General features: G+C 38.9%; 1 protein-coding gene across 4 annotated transcripts in view; it reads right to left on the bottom strand.

The window, feature by feature from the left end:
• Positions 1-2,527: 2,527 nt before the first annotated feature.
• The window catches only part of ASB5 (ankyrin repeat and SOCS box containing 5), a 61,529-nt gene continuing 36,836 nt past the window's right edge, over positions 2,528-27,220 (bottom strand). For 2 of the 4 annotated variants that reach the window (XM_075197482.1, XM_075197491.1), the window contains exons 2-7: positions 19,092-19,171; positions 14,797-14,904; positions 13,520-13,670; positions 10,060-10,194; positions 8,201-8,392; positions 2,528-4,652 (exon numbers count right to left, since the gene is read on the bottom strand). In XM_075197482.1, coding sequence (XP_075053583.1) covers positions 4,507-4,652; positions 8,201-8,392; positions 10,060-10,194; positions 13,520-13,670; positions 14,797-14,904; positions 19,092-19,171 — 812 coding nt within the window. In that variant the 3' untranslated portion in view covers positions 2,528-4,506. Of the gene's footprint in view, positions 4,653-8,200; positions 8,393-10,059; positions 10,195-13,519; positions 13,671-14,796; positions 14,905-19,091; positions 19,172-23,365; positions 23,441-24,251; positions 24,322-27,220 lie in introns of those variants that run through there. The other 2 variants (XM_075197500.1, XM_075197509.1) reach the window with 2 other exon arrangements.

The following is a 27,220-nucleotide window of genomic DNA, read 5'->3' as shown; positions in this document are numbered from 1 at the left end:
CTGCTCTTCTATATCTGGAGGTGGAGAAGGCAAATTAGTATCCATTGTCCTCCACAGGACTAGTCCAGTTTGTCTGCAACTAAGCAGGGTAGCTTCTGTGTAAGCACAGCTAATCTCCAACCGCCTGATCTAGCATCCCCCAATGTTTAAGAGAGAGAGAGAGAGAGCCAGGGGTGTGCCCAGGGAGAGGATAGCACTGTGGAAAGTTGACCCTGCATGTAAGAAACCACTCAAGGGGAGGAGGGGTGTTCATTCTGTGGACTGATTCCTGGAAGGTGCAAGGTCTGGTGTTGAGTTGCCGTTCTCTACCAGTGTACTACATCTGCAGATCCATGGAGCTTCAAGTCAGGACAGCCTGGTGACTGTAACTCCTTAAGCTAGTGGGGTAAGGGACAGATGATGTGGTAAACCAACCTGGCATTTATTTAATGTGTGTATATAATAATCTAGTGATTGATTTTATTACAATAAATGTATTGTTTTACTTTCTAACTGCATTTGCCTGAGTGACTATAGGACCCTTAGAAGGTACAGGGTAGGCTTCCCTGGCATAGAAAGGCACCCGTGGTCAGGGCCGCTGAGAGGGGAGGAGGCGGCTACATTTTACCCGGGCTTGCCAGGGGGCCCGGGCCGGGCCCTCGCTTCTAATTTTTTAATTGTTCTTTTTTTTTATCTTGCGGTTTTTTTTGTTATGTATTTTTTTTTCCGCGGCCGGGGGGGGGGGGGGAGGGTTCGTTGGTGGGGGGAGCTGGAACAATAAAACAAACAAACAAAAAAAATACGTGACCGCGGCGCCGCGTCCCTCCTCTCCTCTTCTCCATTCACAATGACTGTCAGGCGTGACGTCATCAAGTCACGCACGTCAGTCAGTGAGGAGCGCCGGACAAGACAAAACCAGAAGAAAGAAGAAAAGACAGAAGAGAAGAAGACAAAAAGAAAGAAGCTGACTTGAGGTAAGTAAAGAAACGGAGAGGCAAGGGGAGGTAAGGGACAGTGCTAAAAAGAAGGGGGAGTAAAAAAACGGGGTTGAGAAACATAGAATAAATACAAAAGGGGAGAGAAACATAGAATAAATAAAAAAGTGGAGAGAAACATAGAATAAATAAAAAAGGGGAGAGAAACATAGAATAAATAAAAAAGGGGAGAGAAACATAGAATAAATAAAAAAGGGGAGAGAAACATAGAATAAATAAAAAAGTGGAGAGAAACAGAATAAATAAAAAAGTGGAGAGAAACAGAATAAATAAAAAAGGGGAGAGAAGCACAGAGTTAAAAAAAAAAAAAAGGGGAGAGAAACAGAATAAATAAAAAAGGGGAGAGAAGCACAGAGTTAAAAAAAAAAAAGGGGAGAGAAACAGAATAAATAAAAAAGCGGAGAGAAGCACAGAGTTAAAAAAAAAAGGGGAGAGGCACATTTAATAGTGGGGACTATTAATTTAAGATGGGTGGTTTGGGGGCTATTGAATATGGGGGTGAGTTTAGGGAGAATGAGGTCTATTTATTAAATGTGAATACTATTATTTTAATGTTGGGGCTGGAGGAAGGCCTAATTATTAATCGTGGGTGCTATTGATTTAACGCCGGGGTTGGCTGTAATTTTCTAAATGTAGCCATTTTTTTCCCAAATAAGTCCTCCAACATTCCAGGATCCGGACAAGCCACAACTAAAGAAAGCAGCAGTCACAGGTGGTGTAAGTGAGAAGAACAGGTAGGAGAGAGCAGCAGAGTGTGTGAAATGTTGTGATTCTAGTAGGGACAATGGCAATTTTTGGTGAGTGTTCTGCCCAATGTAAGGTGCAGGCCAAGACTGAACTCTTTGTGTACACACTGCATTCTTTGTATACTACACTGTGGTGCTAGATGTCTTAAAAGTCAGGAGTGCTGGGACATGTGTGACGCTCTGGTGAATTCAGGACCTAGTGATTTTGATGTGCTAGCCACGCCCCAACGGTGCATTGCCCCAAATGTATGACCACACCCCGAATTTTTTTGCACCGCCGTTAGGCTAGCCACGCCCCAACGGCACATTGACACGCCCCTGAATGTATGACCACACCCCCAAAATGTTTTTAGGGCTTACTCGACTATGAGGGGGGCCCCATGAATTTGTTGTACCCGGGCCCTAAATTCCTCTTGGCAGCCCTGCCCGTGGTTGGCCAGCCAGTGTGAAGTGGGCAGATTTGGATCAGATAAATCCAGTATCTTCACAGAAGGCACAGTGTGAAACAGGGGAGAAAGATGAAGGGGAGCAAAAGCAACATGGAGGGCACAGTGTCAAGCGTAAGGAAGAAGACATTAAACTTTATTTTTGTTTTTTCTTAATAATACACCTTACAAAATTGCATACTGTATGAGATTTTGGGACATGTTTTCTACTATTTGTGATGGTATTCACTTCTAAACAGCAGCAGCAGAAAATCAGATGAAGGTTGAACATTGCCCATTATCTTTTCCTGCATTAATTTTTTCCTATAGGAAAATGTAAGTTTTTATGTTTAGTTATCTTTCAAAGGACAGGAGGCAGATACACATTTCTATATGTATTTATTAGACATTAAAGCAAATACTCAACTTTCATCCAGTGAGAATCAAACGTACAGCATGTGCATACAGATACATTTACATAGAAAGTGTTTTTTGTATTTGATGAAATATGCTGTTCTTAGTGATTAGTTTATATTCAGTACATTGCAAGATGTCCAGGCAGTGTTATTTAGATTACATAGAATTTAGCATAGAATTAACATATGTATAGTATATTGCGTAGCACTGTTTAAGGTGGATATGTCACCCAAAACGTGGTAGAGACTGGTTTCTGTATAATAATAATTTATATAATAATACAATGAAACTACCCATACATTCTTTTTCGAAGTATAAAATGTATACAAGTGCACACTCACAACATGGGAGATATTTATTAAAAAGCAGCAAGCGGACCAGTTTTCTATCGCTGCTTAAAATAAATAAATTTTAAAAAAAAAGAAGTAAAAAATACATTTTAAAATATAAAAAAAAATGTTTTTTTTAAAAATAAAAATAAAAGAGAAAACATGCTTTATTTATATAATAAAGCATTTTTTCTGTTTCCGGAAGGCTTTAGCAGCCCTGCTGCAGCCGTGGGAGGTGAGGGCTAGAGAATACATAGGATCTTCCCATTTGTCCTCTGCAAATGGGAAGATCCTATGTATAACCATTTTGAGATTGCGATTACAATAAGAAGAATCTGGCAATTCAAGTCGTTGCGATTCTTCTTAAACAGGTTCGGCCCCTTCTTGTATTGGGAGAAGCACTGACACCAACGAGGAAGAAGAGTTTATTTTACAATGATAAATAGACCCCTTGTTATGCTAAAATGTGTTCTCTTTATCAGAGAAATACAATTCCATAAAATCCTGATCTAATATTATCACACAGATAATGCACAGATTTAATACAATACATAAATAACACAAGAATTAATGTGTGATATGTAAAGAGGTTGTGGAAGCCACGTTCATATAGTGATTACAGTAAATGGGGGTACTCTTCTCTTTTTTACTTAAGAATTCTCGATAATGTCTGCTGTTTTGAAATTTGGTGAATTGACATCAGGGGGTAAATGTATCAAGCTGAGATTTTTCCGGCGGGTTTGAAAAACCAATCAGATTCTAGCTATCATTTATTTAGTACATTCTACAAAATGACAGCTAGAATCTGATTGGTTGCTATAGGCAACATCTCCACTTTTCAAACTCGCCGGAAAACTCTCAGCTTGATACATTTACCCCCAGATTGTTGTAGGGCTACATCTATTTGGCAACATTTAAAAGGGAAGTGTAAAAGATGCGGCACCTGATTTATGGACATGGCATTACGTGCACATTACCATGCAACAGGGAGGCCGAGCCACAGAAGCCCCATGGAAATACAGATCTGCAAAATCATGAAATTATATTCTTCCTGCTGTGAATTGGAAGCTGAGCTGTGCAATGTCTTCACAAGATGCGGTAATCTATTTTTGGTTAAAAACAAGATCATCGTTATATTGGTTGGGTGTCAGGTTTAATCTGATAATTTTGTATAGCAAACTTATTTAAATTATGTGCAGTTATATTTGCCTCATAACAACTGAAGGCCCCTACTGCACTAAGCCTATATTGCTCAGGAAATGTTAAGTATTATAATCATTTTGCCATAGAAGATGCATGGGACTTGTTCTCTGCAAATGTTCTAACACTGCTAAAGACTCAACATTCTTGAACTTTGAGGATATAAGATGTTTAAAAAAAATAATGTTTCCAGAGTCATACCTTTTCACCATGCTTGAAAGCATTACTTGTATATACACACATACAATAGGAACACCACTAAATTCCAGTTAACACTAAATATTCTTTACCAGTGTAAGTGCATAATATTACTTTGAGAGGCACTGAGCTAAATCAAATGTCTAAATCAGTGGCATATTTTGCTAAAGGAAAAGTGATTTTTACAATAAAGTTAACATACACATTTACAAAATTATTAAAAGTTCCTTATAGTTTCTCGATACTGTAAGAAATTTTTCAGTATCTTTGGCAACTGCAGGTGAGGAATAAGATGTAATCTAGATTGTCCAATGCAGTTCCGAATATGGAGTCGGCACAGCTGACATAGTGAACATGGATTAGCTAAAAGAAAGCAGATAGAAGAACATTAGTTCATTTTCAAATCATCAGTAGTAAAGAATAGTGACAAGTAGTAGTGTTTATCAGAGATTGAAGATTGGAGCACCATGCTTAAAATATACTAAATAGCATTTAAAATATACCCCTTTATTTCCCCCCACTAATGTCACAGTTACTGGAGGAGAGGGAAATTGTAAATTTAGTAGTTGTCTATATCATAGTCACTGAGCAGCAGCAATTGAACTTTTTCAATAATCAGTTTCTAGTTAAAATATTTTAGTATCTTGGAATCTTTTCTGAAAATCTAAGTGCTATAAGGTAATTTTGAATGCATCCTTATATGTTACAGAAATATTGTTTCTCTCTTTATCATATTGAAGAAAAAGCAGATGAAACAATATCCTGATATTTGTGAAAATTCAAATATGTCGTGTGTGGCGTTCCCAGAGGAAGCCAGATATTCACAGTATCTTGATAGAAATGTAGAGTAGATATGCCATTCAAGTTTACGTACATGCTTTGCTTATGTTGTAAGTAAATAGAATAATAGTCCTTACTTAAGTAAACTATTCAAGTTACTAAAATTTGAAAGAAAATTCCATAAGAGCACAGATAGCCTAATTTAACTTAGAGGGAACCATCAAGAATCCTTTTACAAATCTTTTGACAAGAACATTCTCACCTAATACATCAATTGTATTAGGATTTAAGCTTTCTTTGATACTCTCTGAATGTAAGTCCAAAACAAATGGAGATTATGATGACCAGAAGCCACAGTTGGCCACGATGGTTCTTCTAAGGTCAATAAGGCTGGATACACATTACAGAATATTCCGGCCAGTGTGTTATCTATAAAGATTTTACTAACGACTGAAGAAAAAAAGTCCCGATCAGCCTGCCGATTCATGTGTACACACTATACACGTTTTTAAAGATTTACCCTCAGATCTGTGCTCTTCATCTGTCATAACTGTCGGCTGAAAAGATTATGACTCTAAATTCTATAGAGATGCTGATCGTGAGTGCACACACACCGCAGAATTGTAAGGAAGTCGTTTCATAGCTGAACGAGATTTATAGTTCTGCTGAACAATCTAATCAAACGATGGCCGGTGCTTGGAATGACTATCGTTCATTGTCTAAGTGTACACACTAATGCGATATCGGTCTGAACGGTCATTTATCGGGTGATTGGCCCTATAATTAGCTGCAAATACTGTAGTGTGTACCCAGCAAAAATGAACTCCCAGTCTTATGATCTTTGAAAATGTGTGTACCCAGACATATGCAAAGCATCACCTTTGTCTGCAGGAGGGTGGGAGGGTGGGATACCTTATTATGATGACCATCTCGCCGATACCAGATACACCGACAGGAATACACCAAAGGTACATTTCCTGGCACAATGGTAATACTGACAGCTGAAAACAGTGACCAGAAACCGCAGCGATGAATGAAGAAGCCGGCAGGTAACTATGACGTCACTTTCAAGCTGCACATTATGTTTGCTGTTCTTAACCTGCTATTTTAAGGAGGCGCCACCTGTACAATGTATTAGGCTTTCTAAATAACATTGTACAGGTAGCGGCTCCTTAAAATTCTTGCCTCTTTATATTGTAGGGAATGTTGTCCTATACTGCTCCAATATATTCCAAGTTAGAAGGAGCAATAGTTAGGTAGCTAGCAAGACACAGTGCTTTATTTTAATAGAAGGCTTTTTCTCTAGTAGAACCTGCCTATACCTATCTATATATATTTGTAACCTGCTGCATCTAAAGTGGTTATTATACCGGGATCTATTTGCAATAGTGTATAGATAGACAATCCTTTATGCAGCACTATCATATTATAACATATTAGCAATTCCTCCATGATACTACCTAGGACTAATCCCTTAAACACAACATGAGGCAGAATCACTCTATTAGTGGATTTTAAACACACACAATTGTTTTTAAATTAGGATAGTCGGATATATTTCGTTTTTTTTTGTTTGTATTAATAAAAGTTTTATGCACATCTCTCTATTCCCAATCTTCAAATAATAGAGAGTATTGTGCACCTGGGCCATTTCTTTTTGTTTTTGGTTCACATAATAATAAATTCCACAGGACTGCTTTCATTAATATGACTATAACTTCAATTTTGTTTGGTGGCCACACTAGTAACCATATTTGAAACTAGGTGAACATTAGTGAGAAGAGATCTACCACCAGCTAACCTGTAACAACTGTGGATACATTGAAGTCAGCTTGAGCCAGAATCCCTGTGCCACAATTTTGACACAATTAACAAATTAAGGCTCTTCTGCGAAGTCTCTGTTAAGTACATGTCTCTGTACCTAGCCTTCCTCTCCAGACACATTGTTAGATTTTCTCGACTCCCAATTTTTCATTTCACTTTTCAGTGTCTTAGAGACAGAAATAACAAACATTGCAGGGATTTCCTCATGTACTAATATGGAGTCAGAGGGAGCAGCAAGTGGATAGCTAAACATCACACAGTCAAATAAATGAATAACATACGGTCAAGAGCAGAAGCAGAGGTGACTGGCATCAGTTAAAGCCAAGTAGCGGCTTATCTACATTTGAGTTCCTGCACTTATTCATGTAGGCAACAGTACAATTAATATTACTTTTTTGGATTGAAGAACTAATTGTTTTTTGAGGATACGTCATGTTGAGTCCTTGCCAGCCTATATTTTTTCAAAATGGTATGTTTCATAGGAAATAGCATACATTTCACAAGACCTATTCATCTTCACATGAGTATAAGAAAATGAATTGCCCCTTAATCTAGCCATAGGCTAATGGATAAATTAATTTCTTCTAATCTTTGCACAAAATACTCTCGAAGCGGAGTGCCAGAAAAGTGCCAGTTACAAACGAAGATGGAAGACAGGCAGGGGGGTAAACATAAGCCTGCTTCCTCTGCATAAGGGAATACAGAGAAAACGTTTATTAAAGTGTATTTCAGCCAAAGTCTGTGTTGTCTGTAAATTTACATGCATAAAATACTCAGATACTCTTTCATAACACAATTAATTAACGTATAACTGAAATAGCGCATTTCCTGCAATTTATCCTCTTTTTAAAAACATGGCACTGGTCCACATATTATTACAATAGAATTTTAAAATTAGATAACTTTTAAGATATTTCTAATAACTAAAAACTATGACTTGGGATTTACTACCTGCATCTCCTACATTTAGCGAAGTTCCCCAATGTCCCTATTAGTAGTTCCATGGTGACCATTCGACCAGTGTAACTTTCACGAATTGGAAGGGATCCTATTAGGTTCCCTCCCTCATGTGTTCAATATGGTTTAACAGCAGAATTGTTTAATGTGTTCCCCCCACTATGTACCCCTTCAATCCTTCCCCTTTTTATTTTGTGTCCTTTCCTTACCCCCCATCCCTTTTCTTCTTTCTGTACCCCATAATTTTTGAAAAATTAATAATAAAAATATTATTGAAGTTAAAAAATTATGACTTGGGTTCCAATGGTACAAACTGGGATTAATTAATATACCAAAATTAAAACACTTACCTTCGTACATCAACAAGAGTTTCTCTACTGGGCTTCTTGCAGCAGCAGCATCAACTGGACGTTTGAAATCTAAATTTCTGGTATTAATATCGGCACCAAAGTCTACTAATAGACTTACAATATCTGTACTAGTCTGCTGAGCGGCAATATGTAATGGAGTGTCAAATTGTTTGCCGTACTGTACATTAGCACCTACAAAAGATCCACAATGTAAATTCAATAGATTTGTTATAGTCAGGTTAAATAATAGACAAGTTCTAAATTAAAACCCCAAGAACTAGACCAATTTTCTCTCTGTGACTTAATAAAAATATATTTTTTTATCTGTGAATGTTATTTTTCAGGATACGTCTGGCTTTCTTTTCCTTATAATTATCAAGTAGCAAGTTTACGGGGTGCAAACAATGAATATAGTAAAATACTGCACCCTCATCAAAACAATAAATAAATATTATGCTTTTTTTATAAACATATTGAAATGTTCACTTACATGTAATTATACACAACATATGAACCAGTATATTCCAGTGGTTTCCAAACTTTTTCAGTTCGCGGCACCCTTAGAGTCACCATAATTTTTTCAAGGCACCCCTCCAAAATAATTACCGACACTCTGTGTCCCATCATCTTCACACTCTGTGCGCTTTCACCCACACACTCTGTGCCCCTTCATCCTCACTGTGTGCCCCTTCACCATCACAATCTGTGCCCCTTCATCCTCACACTCTGTGCCCTTTCATCCACACACTCTGTGCCCTTTCATCCACACACTATGTGCCCTTTCATCCACACACTATGTGCCCTTTCATCCTCACACTCTGTGCCCCTTCACCATCACAATCTGTGCCCCTTCATCCACACACCCTGTGCCCTTTCATCCACACACTCTGTGCCCTTTCATCCACACACTATGTGCCCTTTCATCCACACACTATGTGCCCTTTCATCCTCACACTCTGTGCCCCTTCACCATCACAATCTGTGCCCCTTCATCCTCACACTCTGTGCCCTTTCACCCACACACTATGTGCCCTTTCATCCACACACTATGTGCCCTTTCATCCACACACTCTGTGCCCCTTCATCCTCACACTCTGTGCCCTTTCACCCACACACTCTGTTCCCTTTCATCCACACACTATGTGCCCTTTCATCCACACACTCTGTGCCCCTTCAACCACACACTCTGTGCCCCTTTATCCTCACACTCTGTGCCCTTTCATGCACACACTCTGTGACCCTTCATACTCACTGTGTGCACCTTAATCCTCACACTCTGTGCCCTTTCATCCACACACTCTGTGCCCCTTTGTCAACACACTCTGTGCCCCTTCATCCACACACTCTGTGCCCCTTCATCCTCACGCTCTGTGCCTCTTCATACTCCTGTGCCTCTTCATCATCACTCTGTGCTTCTTCTTCTTCACTCTGTGCCTCCTCATCCTCACTCTGCCCCTCATTCATTCTTTTGCCCCTCTGTTTCTTTACTTACCATACTTCGCCTTCTTTCTTCTATTTCTTCTGTCTTCTCTTCTGTCTTCTTACCAAGTCGGCGGTGCCCGGGACCCAGCATCCTCCTCTCTCCTGCCGCACCTCATTGAATATGTTGGAAGTGATGACGTCACACCCAACATTCAGTGAGAAGCGAGGAGGGAGGAGGATGCTAGGTCCTGGGCGCCACCAGATTGGCAAGTTTTTTTTTCCTGACCACGGCACCCTTGTGACAGCGCCGCGGCACCCCTGTGTCAGCAACGCGCACCCCTTGGAGCCGCGGCGCACACTTTGGAAACCACTGGTATATTTCATTAATAATTTTTGTTTACAGCATGTATAGCTAGTCTATTGTGTAAATCACTGACCTGCATGTAAGAGTTTTCTAACACAAGCTAAGTGCTGTCCTTTGCACGCCACATAAAGAGGAGTGCCTAGGTGAGGAATGTCTTGGTCCACATCTATACCCCAGGAAATCAATACATCCAGACATTCACTGTAACCTGCAAATACAAATAATAGTATTACAAATAATAGCAATAAAAATAAAAATAATAATAATGATAGAATATATATGTAACTACAAGCATACTTACTCAATATGTGTACTATTATTTTTGTACAGTGTATATATACAAATATATGTTGTATATATATCACTGCTTGAATACATGTGTAAGCATTTTAAAATCTGGAATGCCTAAATATTCTTAATCCCTGAGCAATTGCCCACTTCATGTATTTAATGAGCTTTAGTTTCTCTTGTTGTGTATAAATGATAGCAGGGATTTGGGGTCCCTCCAACAGAATTGTAAAGCGCTACGGAATTTGCTGGCGCTATATAAATAAATGTTGATGATGAGTTGATGTTGATGACTGGTCAGAGCCTTGTAACCTGAGGTTGTCAAGAGATGACCAGGAACCAATTGACATAATGATACATTATCACGGTGACCACAGAAAAAAAATTATTTATAAAAACAAACCTTTACTAGTATACCATTTTCTCTGCCTCCAATCAATTTTAGAGATTTTTGCTTTAATAAAATTAGCCTGTTGCCAAATGAACCCATTGTATCCCAATCAGGGCCGGATTAAGGGAATGGAGGCCCCTGGGCAAAGGGGCCCTCCATTCCCCCGCGAGGCCCCCAATGTGAGCCGCCCGCCGCCCCCAAGCGCTTACCTGTCAGTGCAGTCCTGCTTCCGCGGCGCTCAGTAATCTGTTTACTGTGGAGATCTCGCGAGAGTTCATGAACTCTTGCGAGATCTCCTCAGTAAGCAGATTACTGAGCGCCGGGGATGGAGGACTGCACTGACAGTGCTCAGCAACATTGATAGGGCCGGGGGCGCCCCCGACCGATCAATAATGCTGCTGAGGACTTTGAAGGGCCCCCTGGATGCCCGGGGCCCCTGGGCTATAGCCCAGTTAGCCCTAGGGTTAATCAGGCCCTGATCCCAATACTCGTGAGAACTAAGCAATACACTTTTGGGGTATTTGTCTGTACTTTTTTTGTGATTATACCAGTCTTTCTAGTGCCCACAAAATTAAACTCTAACTATTATGCTACCAAATAAAATAACCTGCTCTTCTAAAATAAAATGTATAAAATTTGCTTACATGGACTTAGAAATGAAAAGGTTATAGTCAGTATGGTGCAAATCCCCTCTGGCCATAAAGGATTAAGCATTTCTATTTCTGTCTTTATAGGAGTGTGTTTCCAACTGAAATTCACAGTGTACATGTATTTACATCATTCCTATGTAAAAATGAGTGCCATCAGTAGCATCCACAGGTTTATCTGTCATGATAGAAGTGTGAAAATGTTCACTTGGTAATTGTTATGCTCACAAGGATAATGAACAGTGCAATACAGGAGTTGAATCCTGGGACTGGTAGGGAAGGATAATAGTTATAGAGACCCAGGGATCGAAACTGGTTAGAACCAATTTTCAGAAAATAAGAAATTAAATATATAACAATACAGTAAAAGAGAAAAAGAAGCATTTAAGTTAGAGTAATGGGGACAAGTAGCAAATCAGAACAGCCAAGGTCTGAGTGGATAGTCAGAGAAGAACCAAACACTGAAACTGGCACACACACTCACAGGAATAAGTCAAGGGATCTAGGAGCAGTTCAGGGTCAAATGTCAGATGCCTGAACAATTACTGGAGAATATGGGATTCAGTTGCAATGGTGGTATTCTATAGAAATGGAGGAATCTAAAAATGTTCTTAAAATGGTTTTAGAGGATCATACATGGACTATACAAGTAACACTACATTCTATTAATTTACACCTCATACACTCAACTCTAGTAGTGATTAATGACAGATGAGATTTTAAATTGTGTGGGGAGCGGCAGGAGAGGGGGTAATACATGCATCATGCAAAGATTCTAGGCAGGATAAAATAATATGTTTGACGCTGAAACCACTAGTGAAGACCTGGGGGTAAATGTATCAAGCTAAGAGTTTTCCGGCAGGTTTAAAAAACCAATCTAGCTATCATTTATTTGGAACATTCTACAAAATGATAGTTAGAATCTGATTGGTTGCTATAGGCAACATCTCCACTTTTCAAACCCGCCAGAAAACTCTCAGCTTGATACATTTACCCCCTAGAGTCAAAGCTTGTTGCTGGGCATATAATGAAAACATAGAATTTGATGGCAGAAAATAAAATACACGTCCATCTAGTCTGTCTTTTTTGAGTGTGTTTTTGTTTCTTATGCGGGGTGTCCAGCTCTGTGCTTCTAGCATATGCACCAGGTTTAGGTCAGGTATGCACAAGAAAATTTATTAACATTTGTTTTGACAAACAAAAAACACATTCATTACTAGGCTTGATATAATACAGCAGATATAATATTCTTTCTTGCGTACGAATGTAAGTAGCAAAATATGATTTCAAAATATGCCCACAAAATCCTATAATATATATGCAATTAATAAGAACCAATCTATCAGCTTCACAGGTAAATTCACAATCAGCCATTTAGAAGTGGTTAGCTAGTGCTGGCAACCATCATTGTCATCTTCATCATCATCAGCTATTTATCAGCGTGTATTTGCATCAGCCCTCAGCCAGCACCACTTATTATGTCTTCAATATGTATATCTGTATCAACATTCGGTCTGTATCTGTTCGCAATTATGCACACACACCCTTTCTGTACTTGGTCTATGCTAGACTGCCCCTTTCCTCCTGCCTCGAGCCACTCCAGTCTCAAGCAGGTGTAAATATATACGTGCAACTCTGCCTACGCGGATATGCAAGCAGCTTGTTTTGTGGGCAGTACCAGTTTGCAAATTTTACATTACACAAACAAGTGTATGTCCAATTGACCATCAGGCCCATAGACCCTGCAGCCACACTAGGGCAAACAAGTTTGTCACTACATAGATAAAAAGCTTATTCAAGGACAACTACAGACTAAAAATAATTCAGATAGAACTAGGGATGAGCTGCAGAACTAGACAATGGATACAAGCAGGACTACAGGAAAATACACGCAGAAGCCACTGAAATGGACTGGGCTAGGTCCAACAAAAATATGGTGTACAGGAGAGTCTTGTATTGGGCTGGAGGCTGCTGGTAGGAATTGGACAATTTGCTATGCTTGTTCAACTTAGTAGGAGAAAATAAAAAATGCTTACTAACTTTTTAATATTTATAATATATTTATTTGAGGGTAGAATTTTATGAAATGTTTCACAATGCTATCATGAAATAATTAGTGTTAACAGAAAAACCAAACTATAAAAATCAACACAAAACAATAGAATAAACGGCATAAGCATTCTGTGTGCTGCTGCCATCCACTTTACCTTTACTTGATGCCTCGTGAGTAGGTGAAGGAAGACATGTCTCCAGCTGCGTGTTTGCACCATACTCCAAAAGTAGTTCTGCACAACTTGCGCTGCCTCTTGAACATGCATTAAATAAAGGAGTCACTCCATCAATAGTTGTAGCATTCACCTAAAACATATCACAAGATGTCTTGGAATAGACATGAAGCAAAGTGTTTCACATGAACCTCATGTGATTTCCACAGAAGGTAACTATAAAGCTACCATACTACATACAAAATGTCCCAGTCTCCCCTTAAGCTAATTCCTCTAAATTCCTCCTTCTTTAGACTATAGAAAGCTGGTAAATACAGATGTCCAGTGCATTGTTTTTTATATATATATATATATATGTGTGTTTATTTTTCAAAAACAAAATTTATACCCATGTTTCCCTTTGGGGTATTCCCCATGTATGTATTTTGCATGAACATTTGCAGGATTGCAGGCGTAGATGGGAATGCATATGCTGGAAATAGCAACAATGTCCCTTTAAAGTTCTGCACTATAGTTGGTCACTTTGGACCAACTCTTAATTAATTACATATTTTCAATACTGATTAGGAGGACATCAGGCTCTCTTTATTTCAGCTCTCACATTGGTACACTGTGATGCTCTTATTACATTGGTGTTTGTGCAATTATCTTTCCTCTTCCAAAGTCTACATGAAGAATGCCTTTGACGTCTGATATCAGCCACCTCTGAGAATGCGTTAAAATTCAGAGGATTATTAAAGGCGAAAGGGCTGTGCAGCCACCCGCTAATCTGGGAACACCCCCTTTAAATGCTCACACTACATTCCCTAAAGCTCATTGAGATATGTCATCACACAACACAAAATCTCACTTTTACATCTGGATGCATTATGGGGTGCATTACTACAACTAGCCTATACTCGGTAAGGACAACTCGGATCTGTCCAGTACATGGACAACGCCCCACCCCAAACTTGTTTCCATCTTGTTGAACTAAATTGTAAGCAGGAGCAATATACAGAAATAGGTGAACAATTTATATGTTGCAGGGCCACACAAATACACATAGACCTTCTATAAATGTTTTATTCACATATCTGGATATTGCTTTAATTCAAATTCTAAAGCAGCAACATCTACTAAGTAAATTAAGAAAACTCTGACATGCATTTGCCTAGGAATACTAATACTCTATTTGTAATGTAGAATGCATCTTACTGTCAGTTGTAACATTAAAACAATGTGTCCTAAAGTGTTTGGTGTAGTATGACAAAGCTTACATTTGCTCCGGCTTCCAAAAGAATTCTTGCACATCCAACATGATCTCCCAGGCAAGCTTCATGTAATGGGGTCACATGATCGATAGTTAATGTGTTCACATTGTAACCCTAATTGTGACGAATTGCACATTTCAGTCAAATACATTGCAGCATTTGTGGTAAGATATTTAAATCAATATAAACAAATGTATATACATTATTTTCAGATGTTCACAATTTCTATTAATTCTCTCATAGGCAACTCTAAAAAGCAGATTTTAATTTAAAGATACTGATTCTTAAATCTCAAGTGTGTACTGGAAATTGTATTATCTTTGGGAAAATGCTCAATTAATGTCATCAAAGCAATCATCATCAAGTCAGTAACTTCACTGTAAGAAAGAGTTTGGGAATTGTGTCGATTTTGTTTCATTGGTCACTTTTCTGTTGGTTGGCCACTAAGTATAACAAGTACATCATGGGCCTGAGTCATTAAAGAGAGCAAAGCATAAAAAAGGAGTAATTGCACCTGGGTAAAATCATGTTGCATTGAAGAGGGAGGTAAATTTAAAATGTGAGAAGAGATTTATAGTTGGGGTAGTGCATGTCCTAAATCAACTTTAAATTTCAGTTTAAAAATAAAACTATCAAGTGTTTGTGTGCTACATAAAAAAAACAATATTAAACTTATGTGCAAAATAATAAACTAATTTAGACCCCTTGCATTTTTATTTATTTTATTATAAATTTTTATTTATAGGGCGCCACTAGGTGTCCGCGACGCCGTACAGGGACAAACGAAATTACAATACGAGGTGAGACAGCACAGTACAGTAAACAATAATCACAGTAACTCAGTGAGCTCAAGGCACAGCTAGCAGGGCGGGGAGAGGAGAACGTCTGCCAACAACGGCCCCAAGGAGGGAGGGCACGGATGAGAGGGAGACCCCCAGGGGGAAGAGGAGGGAGCGAGAGGGGACGGGAGAAGAGGGTCCTCAAGGAGAAAGGCAGGGAAGCTGGCGAGCAGAGTTGAAAGTGGAGAAGACAGGAGGAGAGAAGACCCTGCTCAAATGAGCGTACAATCTAAGGGGTGGGGTAGACTGACAGAGAGACACAGGGGAGGGAGGGAGAGAAGGAGGAATGGATTGTAAAATGGTTTGTCCCGGAGAACATTTACTCCTTTTTTTGCATTACTTTCCTTAAAGACTCAGGCCCCATATGTACAGGACTAAAGAAAATCATCATACCCTGTCAAAATAATTACCTTTTGTCACATTACACCATGGGAACTGTAATAAATTAAATCAAAATTTTTCCAGCTTTATTTACACATTTCACTTTACTACGTTAACGTAAAAAAAGCAACAGTTCTGAAAATTAATAAAAAATTAAAAACTAGAGTAACAGGGTTGGAAAAGTGATCAGTACCCTGATTTACTACTTTTAGAGCCAACTGTAATTTCAGGCATCAGTCTGTTTGGATTTGTTTCTTCCAGCTTTGTGCACCCAGAACCTAGATTAGGGAATATTTGCCTAGTCATCCTTGCAGATTTGTTCAAGTTCAGTCAAATTTCATGGAGAGCGGTGATGGAATCAGTGGCGCTATATAAATAGATGATGATGATGATGATGATGATGATGATGATGATGATGATGATGGACTGCTCTCTTCCAAGAACATCCACAGATTTTTCCAGCAGGTTTATGTTAGGGCTTTGACTTGACCAGTCAAGGACATTCATCTTCCTATCCTTAAGTCACTGTGTAATTTTCTTACCGGTATGTTTAGGGTTGTTGTCAGGCTGGAAGGGGAACCACCTGTCCATTTCGAGCTGTCTAGCAGTGGGCTGCAGGTTTTCCCCAAGAATTTGTGTGTACTTGGCAACATCCATCTTCCCGTCAATCCTGACCAATCGCCCAGTCCCTGCTGAAGAGAAACACTCCCAAAACATAATGTTGCTACCAACATGCTTCACATAAGGTATGGTGTGTTTTGGGTGGTCTGCTGTGTTTGCTTTGCACCAAACATAGCGCTTGACGTTCAGTCTAAAAAGTTCTATATTGGTCTCATTTAAAATACAACCGTTTACCACATGGCATCAGAATCTGGCAAGTGTTTTTTTTTTTGCAAAGCAAGACTAAATGTGGCACTTTGTCAGAAGAGGCTTCTTTCACCCTATCATATAGGGCAGCTTTGTATAAAGCTTGTAAGATAGTTGTCACATGCACAAATTGACCAATCTTAGCCATAAAGACTTGTAAGTCCTTCAAAGTTGCCATTGGCCTCTTGGTAGCCTCCCTGATCAATATCATCTTTGCTCTGTCATCCAGGTTGGAGGAACGGTTCGATCTAGGCAAAATGTTGATGTTCCATGCTCTTTCCATTTCTTAATAGTGCTTTGAACAGTACACAGAGGTAGAGTAAAAGCCTTTGAAATATTTTTGTATCTTTCTACTCACTTGTGCATTTTCACAACTTTATCCTGGAGCCCTTTTGAAAGTACCGTTCCAACCATGGTGAATTCTTTGCCTTACCATGCGCTATTAGTAGTGGAATCCTCAAGGAACCGCTGGTTTTATGCTGAAGAAATCAAAACGTCTACAAATGATGGGAAGTGGTGGAAAATTAGCCTGTCGTGTGATCTGGAACGTCAATGGTTGTACCCGAGCAAGTTTATAATGGTGGATGATGCCAGGATGTTGGTTATTTTGCAACCAACTCTGCATGATCACTTATCCAGACCAGATTTTTTAGTAATTAAATTATATTAATAATAATTTTTGTGAATGTTATTTTCACTTTGATGTTGAGATTTATAACGTGTAAATAAAGTTGGAAAAAGTTTTATTTCATTTCTTTCAATTTCCATGGTGTAATGTGACAAAAGGTAATGATTTTGATAGGGTATGATGATTTTCTATAAGCACTGTAACTGCCTGTGGGGATGTTCTTAAATACAGGCTACTATGTGAAAACATGGACAATCCTTACCTATAAATAATATGCTGTATGTCAAATGCAACTACCATTGTAATGGTAATTTATAAGCAAAGTGAGGTTCACAAGTATCTAAAATGCATCTATTTTACTGCAAGATAGACCAGTGCATTTCAGGGGAAACACAAAGTTATGAAAGTAAAATGAAAACCTTGTCACGGCTAACAGCTGCTGTCATTAGCTTGTAGAACAGGTGATAGAGGTCTTCACCTAGAGTAGCTGCCTTTACCATAGTGCTTGTCACACTCACAGGTACTCAGATGCCCCCAGGTCTTAAACTCAGTGCTCAGTGTAGTACAATGTTATGGATAATACCGTAGCGTGTACAAGAGGGTGATGGCAGAAGATAAGCGTGATGAGTACCAGGCCGGGGTCAAAGGGCATAAGCAGGCAATGAGGTGAGATTCAGGCAAAGGGTCAGGGCCGGCAGAAAACTAGGATGTCCGAGTCACAGGACAGAGGTCAGGATCACCAGCAATATATCATGGTCCAAGAAACAAACCAGAGATCATACAGAAAGATCAATCCAGAAAACAGGTACAGAATACAGGAGCAGATCAGCAGCCAGGAGCTGAACACTATAACCGGCAGGGAGGCTCAGTCCTCCCTGCCTTAAATACATAGAACAGCCAATCACCACTGGGAGGTAAAGCATAAGGCAATCAGCCCCAGGAGGCTGATGATTAATTTCCCCTCATTGCGCACGTGCCCGGCTATTTCCCCCGCCAGGACACAGGGATCTGACAGCTAGGCGTCCCGACCGTTGCCCTAGCAACAGCCAGGCCGAGAACCGAAAGTGACGTGCCGGTTGTAAAGGAGGCGGCCGAGATGCAGCCAGGCTGGGAAAGCAAGTTGTGGCGGCTAGGGGAACCACTACGGCTCGTAACAAATCTATGGTATTATGTGAAGTCAAAGATAGACAAAAACATGGAATATACAGGAGCTAATTTAATTTGTGCAGTATAAATATTAAAAAACTCTAAAACATCTACTTATAAAAACTTTATAATTTTATAGACCTTTGAGCCAAAAATTGTGTAGCTCTTACATTTGTTTAGTATTAAAATTATACATTTCCTACTTACATATAGAATAATAGTTTCAAACTTCTTATTAATATTTCCATTTCTTCTAAAAATCCTTTATTGCACTTCCTGGTATAGTTATAATGTTATTATGCTTTTTTTTTTTTTTTTTTTTTTTTTTTTAAAGGTGAAATTATTTTAATTTGAAATAAATATTCTTAGAGGACCACAATGTAGTCTTGTACAATATATCCATGTAACATATGGTATATAATATAACAGGGTTTACCTACTTGAGAAAGCAAGGTTTTCAGTGCAAGTAGCCGCCCCTGACTTGCTGCTTCATGCAGTGGTGATCTGTCTGCCCATGATCCTATGAATGACAATACAATGACAAAATATTGTTAGCCCACAATATACATATCAGCAGTCCGGTTATCTCTCCTTAAGTGTAAAATGTTTCCATAAATATACTATAGTAAAGGGGACTGACTCACAGCAGGATGTATGCTAGTGTGTATGGCGTATCTTGTGGGAAATCAATCTGCGCATGCCCAGAATGCAGACTTGCGCAATTCTCTCACTTGCGCTTTCCTGTGCACAGAGAGGGGGGACTGAGGAGGGAAGGGGCATTCAAATGCAGCCAAGTACAGTAAAAGAATGTTTTTTACACATATTTGGCTGATGCAGAGCTGCAGAAGGTAACATACATATATGCCTGTTAAGAGGCATATGTTTTACTCATATGGCAGGTGCAAATACTCGTTGACGATAATGACATGTCATAAACCAGGAGCACATGCTGCTGATGCAGAGGTGGACAGTGTATAGCGCTGCATATGGGCAGAAATCCATGCATTTTTTTTGTGTTATTTAGTCCCATTTTGCAACCAACTCTGCACCAGCCCTGAGATGATCAAAATGTCAGCAAAACTGTTCAGAAATTTAATTCGGTATATAGGTGACAACGTTGCACATTTCTCAATCAGAATTTGGCTTTACGTGTACCAGAATTCATCATATCATTTTTGTTGTTACTCCAGCCACACAACATAATTAATGAACTGTCATTATCCCAGCTCTCTTTATAGACTATGAATGTCACAAAGTTGTAAAAAAAGTATAACTCTCAGGGGAGAATTCAAGTCAGTGCGATGTGCCACCAAACATTACTGTGATGTTTGACTGTGTGCATTTCCAGGTGCTACAGTACCCAGTAATGTGGATTTTCCTGCTCACCGCTGTGAACTGCGAGGCAAAATATGCAATTTTGCATAACTGTGGAGAACATCACAGCATCGGCCTTTAAGATTATATTTCCAGAACTTTGCCTAACATGTTCCACTGTGTGCAGTGTACTTTAAATTTCTTCAGAAGTTTACATTGTCTTTACATTATATATTAGTTCTCACGTTTTTATGGCGTCTTTTTACTGCAATATGAATTAATACATAAACCTATGTTTGGCAAATACATGCTTCAAGAAATACTTCCCAAAAATGTTTATACTCTTAAGCAATTATAAGTATCATCAACACGTATATATTTTTATTAAGTTTCCCAAAGACAAAAATAAATTATAATACACTGTATAATTAAAATACACAAATAGTTTCATATCAGACTCTTTTTTCACAGTAAAATGAATGTTTGGTCCATTTGTTAAAAGAAAACCATTGCATTTGAGAAAAAGTGATTTACTGAAGGTAATACACCCAGCCTGGTCTGGATGACTAATTTAGTTCAATAAAGATTAAAAAGTTTCAGCCACCAAAATACTGTTGGGATATAATGAATGGAGAACCAGCTTCTCCTCTTATAAATCCATAAAAGGTTGGATCATTGGGCTCCAATAGCTGTGTCTTCACCCCATCTAAGTTGAAAAAAATATATTTCTATCCTGATGTCTTCGCATAAGTAGATTTCACATGAATAGTCATCTCTTAGGTGTCGAACAGGTAGAGAAGATCACAATGTAACCAAAGCCTTCAGCTGCCAAGGTAATGTTATTTTACCTCCAGTGAGATGAAGTAGGGCTGGTGGAGCTACATACACATAAATAAGGTATTATGTAGCCACAGCCTCCTAAAACTGTCAGTCTAGATGATGTCAGAAGGTGAGTTGTAATTACTTGTTTGACTGAAATGTGCTTCACATGAGCTTAAAATAGTGAGAATCCCAGTGTGTCAGTACTCTTATGCTGATAGTTTTAAAGGTATGACAGTATGACACATACACTTGCCTATTATATCCAGTGACTTACTTAGTTGCAAATAATACTGAATTTTTATGTTGTTTTTCTTTGTTACACCCAAGGTTCCCTATAATACTATATAACATACGTTTAGTATAATAACTTGTCCTTAAAAAGACAAAGAACACAAACTCAAAAGGACAATTACAAACAGCATAAGTGGACAACCAAGTGCAAATGCCCTGCTGTCACGTTACTACTGTGTCTTGTTTTCCAGGGAAGTGCATGAATGTTCAGGCCAAGATTGTAACCTTTACAGGGGAGGCGTGGATCAAGGGTGGATCATTCCTAACTGAGGATAAAGCATGTGAGTGAGCCTACTGGGCACTGGATTTCATAAATGAAATTACATTTTGCGGTACATGATTAAATATAGAAAAAGAAATGGGAAGGCACTCAGCCCTTCTCTTATTTATTCTCCCTTACATAAGTGGTGCCGTTGATCAATTCTCATCCCTATACTAACAATAAGACACGCTTTACACTTTTCCATTTCCATAAAAATACACATAGAAGTGCTAAGAAGCCAATCTAAAAGTTGAAATGACTAAAGGTGGAGGTCTGAATTAAGCAGTAAGGTGGACATTGATGTAACGTTTTCACTGCGCCTTTTTAGGAAAAATCGACACAGACTTTTACAAGGGTGTTTCCAAAGACTTTCAAGAAGGTGTGCACTTTGAAATGCACTTTGAAATGCACTTGACTGACAAGTAAGCACACATGTACACATGAAAAAGGTCCCAAAGGCAAACATAGGATTTCTAGTGGGAGGTTTCTAAATGTTTGAATGAGGAGATGGCATGTCCAGCCTATTCAGGGGCGAGACTTCATATGCCTCAGCTATCTCTACTGTCTGGACAAAATCATGGCTGTGCAGGACTAAGGAAAAAACATCTGACCATCCGCTGTAATTCTTTTCCTACTAACCCTCTCACATGTAATAATTTCATCATTGCCCTTAGTTCATTTCCCTTATTTCATTCATTTGTTTAATCTATTTATTGGCATTGTCCATTTGTCTATTAACAAAGTGTGAAAATTAATGGGATGTATTGGGAAAGGTAGTAGCCAACATATAATGTATAGTCAAAACTAACTAAAATTGTTCATAATGTATGAAGTTATTTGTTGCTAGACAAATGGAGAGTGCAAATAGTATATGTTATTGGTTTGGCAAGTAAACATTTGTATTAGAGCTAATTGTGCTTGGTCGGTATAAAAACTGCAACAGAAGTAAATGTAGGGTTTCAAATAGTACATGTTAAAGAGTTAAAGATGGCGATATAAATGAAGGGGGATAGAAGGAGGGAATCCTCACTCCTTATCCAGTAAAGTAAATATGCCAATTTTAAATACATATGGGTTACTCTATTTGCTGTCCCTGAATCTGTTGGTTTTGACCAGACAGGGGTCTGTGTTCTACAGTCTGGGAATTCTTCAGGCAACAAACGCCCAGCGAGCAGACTTACAAAGTGTTTGGAGTGCGGTGTAACACACACTGAGTGCGGACACCACTTGCTTGCATGGTAGGCTGTAAGGCTGAAACTTATTTCAGTCTTTCTTACAATAACCACTGTATATGAGAAGCGCTGCAGCCACAGTAGTGACTTTAAACTGTCAGAAACCAAGCTAAAATGTAGTTACATGTAAATGTATAAAAATGTAGTTAGTGTGCTGGTGAACTGGCTGTGAGGATGGGGGTGGGGGCATTCCAGGCAACTGGAAACACCCCTTAAATGTACGCCTGGGTCCATAAATTTTTTGGGGGCTTGTAAATGACACTTAGGGCTAGATTTACTAAGCTGCGGGTTTGAAAAAGTGGGGATGTTGCCTATAGCAACCAATCAGATTCTAGCTGTCATTTTGTAGAAGGTACTAAATAAATGAAAGCTAGAATCTGATTGGTTGCTATAGGCAACATCCCCACTTCTTCAAACCCGCAGTTAGTAAATCTAGCCCTTACAGTCTACATGGACATAATCAATTTCCCCCACTAACCCCTCACTCTGCCACTGCATGTAAGAAAACATTAACAGACATACGGCTACATTTACGAAAACTGGTTCAAAAAGAAAAAGTTGATGTTGCCCAATCAAATGTAAACTTCTTATTTTTCAAACTCCTCTAGAAAAATTACAGAATTGGATTGATTACTCCGGACAATACTGTTTGTTATTCTGTACAACACTTAATAAATGCCCCCCATCCCCATACACACACTCTAAATAACATTTAACATGAATGCTGTAATTGATTTAAAAGTAGCACAGTCGTCCAAAGCTGTTAATGTGCATTTATGGAAATGTGACAAACCTGAGTCAATATCCATGACAACACCTGCTGCATTCCAAACATTTTCATGTTCATCTTCAAGGTGTAAGACTATCCGTTCCTTAAGAGGGCGTTGATGGAAAAAGTAGCTTAAATGTAACATATACTACATTATGTGTAACTAAATGTTTTCTGAAATGTGTAAAATGTAAACATATGAGAGAGAAGAAAGAAGCAGAGGGATAGAGAAACATAAAGAGCTCTCACTCATAACAACTTTGCTTTTATATATATATATATATATATATATATATATATATATATATATATATATAAAATATATATATATAAAAGCCTAATTATTCAAATATCCAACCAGGAGATAGTTAATACAAACAGGGACTTAGACCCCAAAGTTGTTAAAAAATTTTAAGTTTTGCAATTAGATCATCTTAAATTTATGAATGATAATTATGCTGCAATAACATTAAGTTAAATGCTGCAGTTTCTTGTGCTTTTGTGTATGCATTTCAAAATGTGGATGTAATGTGTATTTCTACTTGTAATGTGATTTGCTCTTAAATAACTACAGTACCTTAAAAAAATATTTACAGTAGTTTTCTATACTCACATACAGCATTATTCTGGGAAATAGTGAACAAAATAAATAGGTGAATGCGTAAAGGGAAAATAAAGATTCTCGAAGCTAATCAAATCCTCTAAAAACCAGAAGGGCATGAAGTATAGTTTGCACAAAAAGCAATATTTACTGCAGGTTGTTAAGGTTGTAGCCTGAGAGATCTGTTTAGAAGCAACCTATATTTAGATTAACAACATGATCCATGTCATGTGACATTTACAAGCATGAAGGCAAATACAGCATTTATCACAAACTAGATCAAACACAAGACAAAAAAATGTTCGTTACCTAGATCTCCGTCTCCCCAAGGCACCTCCCACCATTCGCTATGTACCAAAAAAGCACTCATGGCTGTACTATATTAAACCGATTTTAAAATCAAGCAATGTTTCTGTGCTTAGTATGGCAGTTATGTCTGAGGAGTTGTAATTCAACTCCCTTAACAGTTAACCCTGAAAACATGCCTGTGTATATGTGCATGGAGAAATCTCTACTAGCTACAATGTTCTTGCATTATTTGCTTGTCTAGCTTGGAACAAGGAAAATTGTGTTTTTGTATATTTCTAGATTGGCTTTAAAAAGTGGACAACATTAAAATTGAACTTGTATCTTGCACAAGGACAGGAGCTTCTGGTGTTGTAAACATTAGCATTTCATTGACCTGGCCTATTTCATATAACCAACTAAAACCAATTCCACCACCCCCCTCATAGGCAAACCGGGGGGGGGGGGGGGGGTTCTAGTGCCTGGAAACCCCCCTCCAAGCCTGGGGCACTGTATAAGTGAGGTGGTTTGACGCTGCTCCTGCTTCACACAGCTCTGCTTGAAAAGGGAGAGCTGTGTGCACCTAACAGTAGTGCACACAGCATTGCCCAGGTATATTATGGGGATAGGAAGAGTTGGAGAGCAGCCAAGCACTGTCTAAAATTATACCCAAGCCCCCAAGCATGCTGGTCACGCCCACTGGTGGCGTGGTGTGGAAACCCCCCTCTACAAATCCTGCATTTGCCCCTGCCCCTCCCGCACACACATCACTGCACCTCAGCTCTCTTCTACTCCCATTTTTTACACTGCTGTATTCTCTTTGCTGCTTCCATATTTCTGCCCTATCACCTAATTCTACCTGCTCTACTCTGCTGCTTTCTCTACACCACTTCCTGCCTATTAATTTATCTCTTCTTGCCCTCTAATGTTCTCCGCTTTTCCCTGTTAATTAAGAAGTCTCCTTCTGATCTCCCATGCTCCTCACTTTCACATTCTTTCACTTTGCCCTTACTCTCCTCAATGCTCTCTTACCCTCAATCAGATCCCTGGTTTCTGCAGTATGGATGCAATTGGGGTCTGTGCAATGTGAATCACAATTTATCAGTGCAATGTGGCTAGTTATGGGTTTTGTGCAATTCAGATGGCAATTCAGTTCTGTGTAGAAATGAGTGAAGTCACACTGGAACACCCCAGATTTGAAATTCCAGTGAAAAGATCTTCAAATTCTGCTGTTGCTTTGCCATTCTGATCTGTATTTATAAATCTGCATCTGGCTGAATGTATAAACTATGAATAGAAGTGAGACAATGATGGTCAATTCTTTCTGCAGTGTAGTTGGGGTAGGACTGGAAAAACTTAAGGCCAAGTTCCACCAGAGAATGTTCTAAATGTTTTGACCAAGTTCATCCAAGAAAACTTCTAAAATGTCATATGTGAATGCAGAACAAGGTGAAAATTTAGTGTAACTGTATTAAAAATGTCACTGATCTCTAGTACTGGATACAGTAACTTGTCAATGTGATGTGCAGTGTGGAATGGTGACTGTGGAAAGTAGTTGTACACTTAACTCGGGTAATACCAAATAGTCTTTTACACAATCACACAGGGAAACATACACTTATATTACTTTAGATGTCAGCCAATAACCATGTCAGTTTTGCTGCTTTGGTACTAAGCAAGGTTATAGGAGTATTATAATCAGGGCTGGATTAACCCAAGGTCTAACTGGGCTACAGCACAGGGGCCTCGGCATCCAGGGGGCCCCTGAGCCTGTAACTGTAGTCCTTCCACGGTGCTAAGTTATCTCCTTACTGAGGAGATCTCGTGAGTCACACTCTCACGAGATCTCCTCAGTAAGGAGTTTACAGCGCGCCGCGGAAAGACTACAGTGACAGGACAACAGAAAGATGTAAGCACTTGGGGTTAGGGTGAGTCTCACGGGGGAATGGAGGCCCCCTTAGCCCAAGGGCCTCCATTACCTTAATCCGGCCCTGACTATAATGTACTAACCATTGTGTTGTGGTGCACATGGCTCTTTGTCTGTCACTGGCTGATTGTTAGCTACATATTTGTATGGGCGTTGGGGTCTATCTTTTTAGAAAGCTCAATTGCAAGGCCCAAAAAATGTTTCTGTTGACTTGTGCTCCTAATTAAACACGCAATAAGAAGGGCGCTAAGTGATCTTCAAAAAATATAAATACAGTGCCTGGTTAAGCTGCAGTTCTTTTTGACAGGCTCTGGAACCTCTAGTATAAGGCAATAATAAAAGAACACAGAAGAGCGCGCTAAACTTAAAACCCAATGATAACACTTTAATAAAATGTTCACGTAATATGCAAAAGACAATTATGCATTACTGCTGGAGACTAATAGTTAAACCTTAGGTGCATTAAACATTGTAACATCCAAAACTCAGATGTAAATTAGGTAAGGAAAATACTCAAATAAAATAATCACCGTCCATAGGCAAAGTTCCTATAATTACCACTATTGTGGGACATTCAATTCAGAGCACTCCCGGGCTGTACCACCCAATTATCACAGCTGCATGTGAATCCAATCTCCTTTTGGGGAACAAACCAAGGATGTATACAATAGATAGATTCCAAGAGCACAGTTGGTACTTAACCGATTTTTTTTTTTTATTAAAGTGTTATCATTAGGTTTTAAGCTTAGCACTGTCTTCTGTGTTCTTTTATTTGTTCTCCTAATTGTCCATCAAATACTTTTTAAGGTGTACACCAACATCTCAGTTTTTGACAGCACTGTAAAAGGGACATGGTTTGTGGATGTTCTGGAAATGCATATGGTAAAAACAGTTTAAATGTCACATCAACTTCCAACCGTCTTCTACTTTAGAACCACCCCATCATTCATTTAAACTTGAATGTTTTTGTTCTATATCTCTGCTTTTCCGCCATAGTGCAACTAGAAAGTGCAAAATGCATCCCATTAAAAGTGTAGGATAAGACATGGTTCATACCACCAAATAT

This window comes from Mixophyes fleayi, chromosome 1, assembly GCF_038048845.1.
Source record: "Mixophyes fleayi isolate aMixFle1 chromosome 1, aMixFle1.hap1, whole genome shotgun sequence".
Classification (NCBI taxonomy): Eukaryota; Metazoa; Chordata; class Amphibia; order Anura; family Limnodynastidae; genus Mixophyes; species Mixophyes fleayi.
Note: the sequence above shows the minus strand (reverse complement) of the source record. Positions and strands in the feature narration are given on the sequence as shown.